Source organism: Borostomias antarcticus (assembly GCF_949987555.1).
Source record: "Borostomias antarcticus genome assembly, chromosome: 9".
Classification (NCBI taxonomy): Eukaryota; Metazoa; Chordata; class Actinopteri; order Stomiiformes; family Stomiidae; genus Borostomias; species Borostomias antarcticus.
In genome coordinates, this window is record NC_140242.1 from 5,968,341 (window position 1) to 5,979,328 (window position 10,988).

A 10,988-nucleotide genomic window follows, 5' to 3' on the forward strand; every position below is an offset into this window, starting at 1 on the left:
ACACCTGATTAATCACTTAATCCAATAGGACAGGAAATAAAGATGCCAAGTGACTTTCAGGAAGTAGTGGAGCTGGTGCACAGAGCCTATTCTTGCACGCGAAACATTCAGAGAACTAGCTGAACTGGATTTTCTGAATGCCTGAGTAACCTTACCACATTCCCACCACATTACCACGCCAAAGTTCTTTCGCCGATACACTAACTACGTTACTGCATGCTGCATAATAGTAGTATTACGATTCAACGTTAGAGTCTGGTGAGAGACTAGGCTGCCACTACATAACTGAAAGTTTCATAACGCTACCTGCTTACGCAACCATGCTGCTGCGCGCAACTTCTACATCAAAAGACGAGGCTGACATTTCAAAACAAGAGTCCCAAAGGAAGTCGTTTTGACTCTGCGTTGACCTAATCACAGATCAGCAAGGAATATTGCACTCGCGACCTTTACTCTGAAATCACTGCCATTCCCGATTCACTTATCCGTTTCTGGTTCACCCTACGACCAGATTGCACGGTGACCGCCAGGCAGGACAAGTATCGCTGTTACCGGGCAGTCTGTGCCCGCGGTGCTCTCCAGAGCGATGAGGCTCCGTTGGATCGGTACCGTGCTGCTGACAGCGGCTGCGTACTACATCTACCTCCCGTTACCGACAGCCGTGGGCGATCCGTGGAAACTCATGCTCCTGGATGCGCTCTTTCGTGGCTTCATACATATGGTAAGGAATTGACAGGGGTGTCTATGGTGATATAGCAGTTGATAATGTATCCATTATAATAATTTGAAAAACACTACCACTACAAACATTCTATAAAGTTACAATATCAACAACTTCGTGCTATGCCACAGCGGTGACTGGTAGATCAGACTACAGTAATATCTGCTCTTTATAGTGGAGATTTTCCTTTTTTTTTTTCTATTGTATCTAATTCACATGGGTGCTCTGCTCACTCTGTCAAAATGCTAAGTCATGTTATAAAAATCGCACTGTAGCAGTCTATTTGGCCTTGCCGTCCTTGAACTTGAACGAACTCTGAAGCAGGCGGCATATCAGGATTATACAATACGGTCACAGTAATTTCAACGGGCTGGGCCTTCCTTCAAACCGGTTATACGTAAGAGTGCAATACCAGTCCCCAGACTTACTGCTGCTGCTCCCATCCTCACACACGCGCGCGCGCGGTGCTACAAATTGCAACAGCTCATATTGCCCTCTGCTCCTTTTCCTAAAGCACTGTTGGTCTCTCTGAGCCACCGTTCCTATACTAACCTCTTAACTGCTCTAATCACGCACTACCTGTCTGTGTTCTCGCTGTGTCAAAATAGCATCCCCATCACTGACCGATATCCAGCAAATCAACTGGCTAAATTAAATTGGTTTTGAATAGGGAACAAGTGCACCTTGAAGCTGTCGTCCCCCAACCATGATGCATGTCGTCAGCTTTGGCCCACAATCCTAAGGGGCCCAAGACTGCATTGTTGTTGTATAGTTGAATGGACATTGATTTGACTGTAGCTGTGTCGATTGTAGCAACTGTTATGAGCTGCTGCGCGTCATTGTCATAAGGAGTCTCTGAGCACCCATGTGGCCTGTAAGACTAAAGAGAAAAGGCATGTTGAACACAGGGCTTATTCAATTGGGTGCTATAAAATGTTTTGTTTCAATGTAAAATAACACTTGAAAATCTGGTAAACTAAAATGATACAAACATGGGTTAGTAACAGTGTTGAATATGGTTGATTTTCAGAGAAATGCCTTTTAATATGATCCTGTTAGCTATTTCCTAATTATGATGATTGACCTCTGAGTATGGCTGTCGGCTTGAGTTTTCGGTAAGAAACGGTGTTCCTCTTCCATAGACTTATATATGAGATAAAGACATTCCATGGCTGGTACACTCTGTGCCAAACACCATTGTTGTGGTTAAAGATAACACAAGGTGGTGCTAGAGCACCTGCCCTTTGCCCTCTGGACAAGGGAAGTGCCCTTTTGAAAGTTACTTTTTTTTAACTTTCTTAACAGTGTAGGCCTACTGTATGTGGCCCATGGTGACATTGATCAATTCTCGATTAACCCTGGAAGACCCACTGTTGTAATATTAACATTTAACACTAACATTTGTATTTTATCTAAAAAAGGGTATAAATCATTCGTTTTCTTGTTCTTTTTTCACATAAACATCATCATTGGATCCTATTGTTTAGTCTTGCAATGCTATTGGCCAGGATATTTGCATATAAGTACCCCCCACAGCGCCAGGAAACATCACAACTTCAAAATTCTTGACTGAGCAACAACTCTCTGTTTCACTGGACTGAACTCATCACATAGAAGTAAGTAAAATGCCTGTAATATTTTTTGGGGTGATCATTAGAATGTCTAGAACATGTACATATATATATTGCATACCTCATTATATATAATGTAGACTATATGTGCATTTTTACTTTAATTTCTCATTTCCAATCATATTTGTAACCAATTGTACTCGAAGACATATATACTGCATTAGCTTATACAATTTAATTGCTTACAATGTTTTAGTAATCACTTTCAACGGATCAGTTTCTACTTCTGTTTGTAGATATCTAATAATGTTTTAGTTGGTTAAAGTTAGTTCCTGGAGGAGACCATTTGCATTTTGTGGAAAAGGTGGTGATGTTCATGTGGGGGTTGCCCACTTTGGACCATCATCACTCCCTTTGTGAGGATAAGAAAAGCACAATAGGTCGACCAGACAGTATTGTGTGACTTGTGAAATGTGTACTGCAGTGAGATGTGTAAACACTACTAATGTACTAAAGTTATTTCTTTATTTTCACTTCAGAATGCCACAAGCAAGGAGAGAGCCTCGCTTCACTGCAAGGGATGTGTTGGATGCTGTACAGAATGGAGAGAGTGATGTGGATATCGACTTCACTGAAACTGACGAAGAGTCAGATGAAGAGGCCTGTGGAGAAGAATTACTCAGGTGCGCCTACCCAACTGCAACCTCGAAGATGAAGATCTTGAAGAAGAAGGGGAGAGGTGCCTTTGACTACAGAGTGGAGAAAAACCACAACATCGCTGCGGTCAAGTGGTATGACAACAAGGCGGTCACACTTGTGTCATCCTTTGCTGGAACAGAACCTGTGGAGGCGACTCAACGCTGGGACAAAGCCAACAAGACCTACATTGAAGTTCAAAGGCTGTACATTGTGGGTACCTACAAGTACATGGGTGGTGTGGATTTGTTGGACTCCTTCACAGCCAAGTACAAGTTCCCCCTCAAAGCCCGTTGCTGGTACATGTACATCTTCTGGCACACCATCACCCTTGCTGTGGTCAACGCCTGGCTCCTCTACAAACGTGACTGCGAAGCTCACAAGGTTCCGCAGAAAGGCATCCTGAGACTGAGACTGTTCCAGGCACAGCTTGCGTCCTCTCTCATTCTGGTAAGAATCAAGTTCTGTTACCATTTGTCATTTTAATATTTAAATGTTTGCAATATCTCAGACTTGTATCCTGATGAATCTTTGACCTGTACATTCATTTATTATGTTCTAATCAGGTGGACACTGCAGTCAAAACGCCAAAGAGGGGACCACCATCTCCACCCAAGACATCACGTCAACATCCGCCATCGGATGTGCGCAGGGACCAAGTGGGACATCTCCCATGGAAGACACAGAGAGGGCGCTGCAGGAATGGTGGCTGTCCAGGGCACGCCAACACAATAGGCCACAAGTGTGATGTTCGTCTGTGTTTTTCAGATGACAGGAACTGTTTCTGGGACTATCACTGCAAATAAGCAAGTGATTGTAAATGGTGTTCAAAGTGATTTGCAGTCACTTGGAAGATGGGAGGGTGGAGCAGGTGTGAATGTTCAGGAATGTGGGCTGTGGTCTTGGGTGGAGGGCTGTTTGCATCCCTTTAACAATGATAATCAGAGTTGGCCAGACAGTATTGTGTGACCAGTCTATATATTGTAATTAGGTTTCTTTAGTACATTCATTGTATGTATTGTTTTTCTTTTTTTTTTTCTACCCGATTCACCCAACGTTGTAATATAACAACATTTCCATAAAACCTTACAAAACCTTTTTTTTTGTGAAAACACAATTTTCTTCTCCAAAGTACTCCTACAACACCATCTGAAAGGTTGAAATGTTTTTTTTGCAAGTAGAAATATATCCGGGTTTTCCAGGGTTAAAAGCGTGTAATAGTTATGCCCTTAAATGCATTGTAACACACACACACACACGTGCCTGCAGCACACCCGTGCCCCTCCCCTCCCTCTCTTCCTTTGTCAACGGTAAACGCGAAAAGCGTATACAAACGGAGGCGCGCTGCACACAGCACACACATCTCCTCCCCTGCCCTTTCCCCATCCAGAGTGCCCGAGTGATGACAGCTAACCAGCTGCCCCTACATACTACAGGCCCTTAGCCAGGGGTGGATCGAACGAATCGAACAGGGCAAAAGCCCCCCCCCCCCCCTCTCTTGTTACATTTTGTTAATAATTAGATTCATTGTTAGAAAAATAGTGGTTAGGTGCAGCCCTACTCGCAAGTTAGCTAATATTAGCTAGCTGACATTACACTTGTTTAATATAAAAAAAACTTGTAAAACCGGTCCCACAGATTTAATTGGGTTAGGGACAACTAATGGGTGGGCAAATTTGTTAAATAATGTGTGTGTGTGTTGTTCCAGGGGGACATGGCCCAGAAGCTTGGTGTGTGTCAGAGCTTTCACATGCTGAACGCGCTGGTGTCCTTCCTGGAGGTCATCCCGCCGCGCTCCAGTCCCACTGTGCGTGTCACTGACTCCACCCTCGGGGGCGTGGCCACACGGGTGTTCGAGCCAATCGCAGGGGACAAACTGAAGAGGGCAGTGGTTTACTTTCACGGAGGAGGGTGGGCCCTGGGCAGTGGAAGTGAGTGTTGCGTAAATGTTTATCATCAATTCTAAACAAACTGTGATGTGTACATTCTTTCTGCTCACTATCACATGCTTCTAAACACTGTTTTATATGTGTGTGTGTGTGTGTGTGTGTGTGTGTGTGTGTGTGCCTGTGTGTGTTTGTGTGCGTGCGTGTGTGTGCGTGTGTGTGCCTGTGTGTGTGTGCCTGTGAGCGTGTGTATGTGTGTGTTTGTGTGCCTGTGTGTGCATGTGTGTGTCTGTGTGTGTGTGTGTGTGTGTGCCTGTGTGTGCCTGTGTGTGTCTGTGTGTCTAGGGATGCGATCCTATGACCTTCTGTGTAGGAAGATGGCTGAGGATCTGGATGCTGTCATCATGTCAGTTGAGTGAGTATGAACAACCAGCCATAATTTTGGTATCGTGACAACACTAATGAGCAGAGCTATGAAATGCATTCAGGGACGGAGGTCTGTGCACTCTGAGCAGCATTTCTAGTTACACATTAAACACAGGGTGACCTTAGATGAACAGTAAGCATGAGGAGACAGTTCAAGGGTCGTGGTGGCGTCCAGCTGGCCCAAATAACACAGGAGAGGCACGTGGATGATGTTTTGGAAGCTTGGCTCAAAGATAGGTTCAAAGAAATTGATCCTCAAGAGTGACACACATTCCACTGTAACATTTCCAATATAATCTGAACACATATTTGCATTTTATCTTTGTAGAAGATACTTCTGTAATATCAACACAAGACCAGACCTGTCAGTCAGTACAGACACTCTGTACAGTAGCTACAGTTCATACTGTAGATCAATCGCTCAGGTCATGTGGTTTCATTGTTCTTGGGAATACATCACAGCACGTGTATGTATGTATGTATGTACGTGTGTATGTACGTGTGTATGTGTGTATGTATGTGTGTATGTACGTGTGTATGTGTGTGTGCTTGTGTGTGTGCGTGTGTGTGTTAATGGTAGGCTAGTGTGTTTGTGTGTGTGTGTGTGTGTGTGTTAATGGTAGGCTAGTGTGTGTGTGTGTGTGTGTGTGTGTGTGTGTGTGTGTGTATGTACGTGTGTGTGTGTGTGTGTGTGTGAGTGTGTGTGAGTGTGTGTGTGTGTGTGTGTGTGTGTGTGTGTGTTAATGGTCACGTCGTCTACCGTACTCTTCAGGATGTGCTGAGGTTGTGTTGTGTTGTTGCCGTAGTTACCGTCGAGTCCCAGAGGCGGTGTTTCCGGACCAGTACCAGGACGCCCTGGCGGCGGCGCGGGCCCTGCTCTCCCCCCCGGTCCTGCTGCGCTACGCCGTCGATCCACACAGAGTCTGCGTGTCTGGAGACAGCGCCGGAGGGAACCTGGCTGCAGCAGTGGCCCAAGAGGTACACACACACACACACACACACACACACACACACACACACACACATGACCACACATGACCACACACACACACACACACACACACACATGACCACACACACACATGACCACACACACATGACCACACATGACTACACACACACACACGACCACACACACACACACATACACACAGGACCACACACACACACACACACACACACATGACCACACACACACACACACATACATGCATCATACTCCATACACCACACACACGTGCACACACACACACACACACACATGACCACACACACACACACGCATTTACACACGCATCATACTCTATACACCACACACACGCATCATACTACATACACCACACACATGCGCACACACACACACACACACACATACATACATCACCACACACATGACCACACGCATCATACTCCATACACCGCACACGCACATATACACACACACACACACGCATCATACTCTATACACCACACACACACATACACGCATCATACTCCATACACCACACACACACACACACAACACACATTTACACACACACTCTAACCCCCCTGCCTCCCCCCCCAGATCGGCTCAGATGAGCGTGCGAGTGTTAAATTCAAAGCCCAGGCCCTGATCTACCCGGTGCTGCAGGCTCTGGACTTCCACACCCCGTCCTACCAGCAGAACCAGGCGGTGCCCATCCTCTACCGCCCCCTCATGGCCCGGTTCTGGCTGCAGTACCTGGGCGCGGACCCCTCCCTGGCCCCCCAGCTGCTGGCCAACAACCACAGCTCCCTGGACCAAGCCGGCATCAGCGCCCGCGCCCGCGCCAAACTGGACTGGACCGCCCTGCTGCCGCCGCTGCGCCGGAAGCACTACCGGCCGGTCGTCATGGAGACGGGGTGGCAGGGGTTAGCAGGGGGGGGGCTGCCGGGGCTGACGGACGTGCGGGCGTCGCCGCTGCTGGCGGAGGGGGAGGTGCTAGCGAGGACGCCGCGCGCATACGTGATGACGTGCGAGTTCGACGTGCTGAGAGACGATGGGCTGATGTACGTCCGGCGCCTAGAGGACGCGGGCGTCACGGTGACCAGCGATCACTACGAGGACGGTTTCCATGGCTGCATGATGTTTTCCTTCTGGCCGGTGCGGTCGACAGTAGGACAGAGAAGCCTGGAGAACTACATTCACTGGCTGGACCACAACCTCTAGAACCCCTAGAACCCTTAGAACCTCTAGAACCCCTAGAACCGCTAGAACCTCTAGAAAGGTAACCCACAGAGACATAACCAATAGAACATCATGTAGGACTAGGACCCTATAAGCCTGGAGCCTAGACCATGTCCTACTACCAAAACCTCTGCACCACAATACAGAATCAAAGACGATATGACCTTTGACCTTACCGTATTTGAACCACATGACTAAAGCTGAGGATACACTACAAGATATTATCCCTGATTTTATACACGATTCACAATCCTGCCGAGTCTGTCCTAGTCAGCAACAGTCTGCACTAGTTGGGGGTAGTCGGAGTGGCAATTTAGCACAGAAATCTGTAAGTGTATGAGGGGTACAGATTTAAATCGGCAAGTGTATGATGAGAACAGACTTCTCCCGATCCGAGTCGGAGCGAGTCGGAGCATATCAAACATGTTTGATATTTCTGAGCAGATTCGGGACGCAATCGTGTAGGCCTAGTGTAGGCTAAACTCGTCACCACCTGGTCCAGTCGTTAAATGTGCGATACCCAGTTTTTCAGTTGTCATACAAAAATCATCAGAAGCCAGTCGTCTAGTGTAGCCTATAATCCCAGTCATTTGATCAAGTCGTCTAGTGTATCCGAGGCTTAAGTCAAGTCAACCAGACGTTCAGCGCAACAGATTAATGACTTGTCTGAATATTTGAACGAGTGGTTTGAAAACGCAAGCAAGGGAGCAAGGGCACTGAACTGAACTGAACTGTATTATTATATTGTGAAGCTTTTTAATAGTCTGATGCACTGGGAGAGTGAGCCAATTATACTGGTGTGAACACACACACACATGCACACACACACACACACACACTTACTTACACTCACACACATAAATATACTCACCTACTGTATAAGAGCAGGATTAGCCATGGCTGTGCGTGCCAGGCACTGGGCTGATGGCCAGCAGAGACCAGCTGGACCTACTGGGCTGTGCAATACTGTAAGCTTGATAGATATATGACATCATTCCAAGCATACTGAAACAGGGCCAGATGTATTTTAAAACTTAGGGACGGATTCCCTGAGAATCACTATTTTACTAGGGTCGAATCACTGAGAATAATGGCTGAGAACTTTCTTCTTCTTCTTCTTTCTTCTTCTTCATCCGCTTATCCGGGGTCGGGTCACGGAGGCAGCAGTTCCAGCAGGGGGCCCCAGACATCCCTTTCCCTGGCAGCATCAACCAGCTCTGCCTGGGGAATCTTTAGCCGCTCACAGGCCAGTGTGGAGATGTAGTCCCTAGTCCTGGGTCTGCCAGGCTGAGAACTGCATTTTAATACTAGACTCTGGAGAAGTTCTTATTAATACTAGACTCTGGCTGAGGAGACTGCTTATTAATACTAGACTCTGGATAAGTGCTTATTAATACTAGACGCTGGCTGAGGAGACTGCTTATTAATACTAGACTCTGGCTGAGGAGACTGCTTATTAATACTAGACTCTGGAGAAGTTTTTATTAATACTAGACTGGAGAACTGCTTATTAATACTAGACTGGCCGAGGAGACTGCTGCCAGAACCCAAATCACTCCTGCCTTGATGAAGGGGCTCTCCGTAAGGTCACATAGTTCAGTTTGGCATTGGGCCCGGCAGACCAGTCCCAGAGCCGAGAGTGTGGGAACACTGGAACTGCACTGGGAGATTCAGCTCCACTAATTCACCTGCTGACAAGGCTGTTCGTGGGTCTCGAGTTACACATCAAATATCGCCCCTTTTTAGATTTTGTATTTTATCAGAGCATTGAACGAGATGCTGAATTGTTTTAATTATTCACACAGGAGAGTGTCGCAGAAACAAGGAGTCTTAATTCCCAAATGCACACACTTGTTCTGTAGTCAGAACTGCTGGAAGGTTTTCCAAGTCCACACAGTCCCACTCTCATACTGTACATGGGATCATCATCATCCCCTTAATGATCCATCTGTCAATGTCACCACAGTATGGAAATCTCATCACTGAACAGTTTGAAGTCGGGGTTAACCCTTCACACATAGATGACTCTTATACAGCACATGACGATGTGATGTTCAATCAACCGTCATACATCACAGGATGAGGATGTGATAGTCAATCGACCCTCAAACCTAAATGCCTTTTGCTGTCTGCTATGTTTTGTCATTGTTAGTAGTGGACTTCCCAGCCATCCCAGACAGGCTGGTCTCCTACCATGTTAGAACCATGGCAAACATGATAGTGGCGGCTGGTCCAAATATCAATCACTGTGCAGGTTACAATCCTACCACTAGAGGGAGACTAAAATAGAATGTTCATAGTATTTAACTGTTAGCTGTGATAATTGTGAGGAGCAAATGTTTTATTAATAACTTTCCGTAAGGCGCAGTTAGTGGGTGATTTTGTATTTTATGTGAACTGATTGTCCTAATTAGAAGAGGTTTGGGGAATCATATATTTGGAACCTTTTTGACATTGAATGTGTATGTATGTGTGTATGTATGTAATGCCACTTCTGGTCAGGAGGTGGCGCTGTTCCAGTGGATGTTGAGATTATGATTTCAGCTTTCCCTCCATGTTCCCTCTGATAATGTGGCTGTGTGTGATGTACAGAATTCTGATTCATATTTATTGTTTGTATGAAATATATTTATCTCTTATGTCATCTGACAATTCTTATTTGTGTGGTCTTTCATGATAAAGTTTAGATTTTTATTCTCGTATAGTTGAGTTTGACCAAAATATCCCTGTGATAAGAGAGATACTGTAGATAGAGAGATACTTTATTTATGGTTCACTGTTCATTAATTCAAGATGGATAAATGGGTTTCTGTCCAAGCAAACAGGTGCTTCTAATGTTAATGTCAAACGGAATACTTTACACTTCAGTGTTGTCTCGCCAGACAACAGACTAGTTGTTATTGTTGTTGTTTTAGTAGGGTGGTACTTTATTGATCATTGGTGTGAAATCACACACACTGAAACCTCCCTCCATGTCTAACCTTTATCTCGTGTCATTGACATTAAAGGAGTAGTAAAGGGAAAATGCATGTTTAGCCCTGTTTTAAGGTTACTTATGATCATATACAATGTTCAGATCAAAACGTTGACAAAACTAGCACTTTTGAGAAAGTCTGATATAATTGCTCTACCACCGTTTTAGTCATACAATGGATGTGGGTGGGCATTGTGAAAAATCATTCAAAAAACATGTTAAACTCTCAATTTCAAAGACAAGAAGCTCACGAGGGGGTAATTGGTGTCCGTTGGTGTTCTGACATCAAATTCGCCGCAAAGTATGAATCCTGTAGGGTTTTATTGATCATTTTATGAAATCCATTGACTTGTATTGACGCGACCGTTGTAGATGTGTAGATCAATCCGCAGAGGGGATTCAGAAAGCGGAACTACTTATGGTAGGTATTGTTATTGTTTATGTTGCTAGGCTACCTAGTTTGCAGAAGTTTACACATGTATGTGCTGCGACTAAATAGTTCTAT

General features: G+C 45.4%; 1 protein-coding gene across 1 annotated transcript; it reads left to right on the forward strand.

The window, feature by feature from the left end:
- Positions 1-586: 586 nt before the first annotated feature.
- Positions 587-10,065, forward strand: LOC311313544 (neutral cholesterol ester hydrolase 1-like; the record flags this gene model as incomplete). Its single annotated transcript, XM_084443692.1, has 5 exons — positions 587-721; positions 4,697-4,919; positions 5,220-5,289; positions 6,107-6,278; positions 6,868-10,065. 5 exons carry the CDS (start codon positions 587-589, stop codon positions 7,489-7,491), a joined length of 1,224 nt encoding a protein of 407 aa, XP_084299818.1. The 3' UTR covers positions 7,492-10,065.
- Positions 10,066-10,988: the final 923 nt, after the last annotated feature.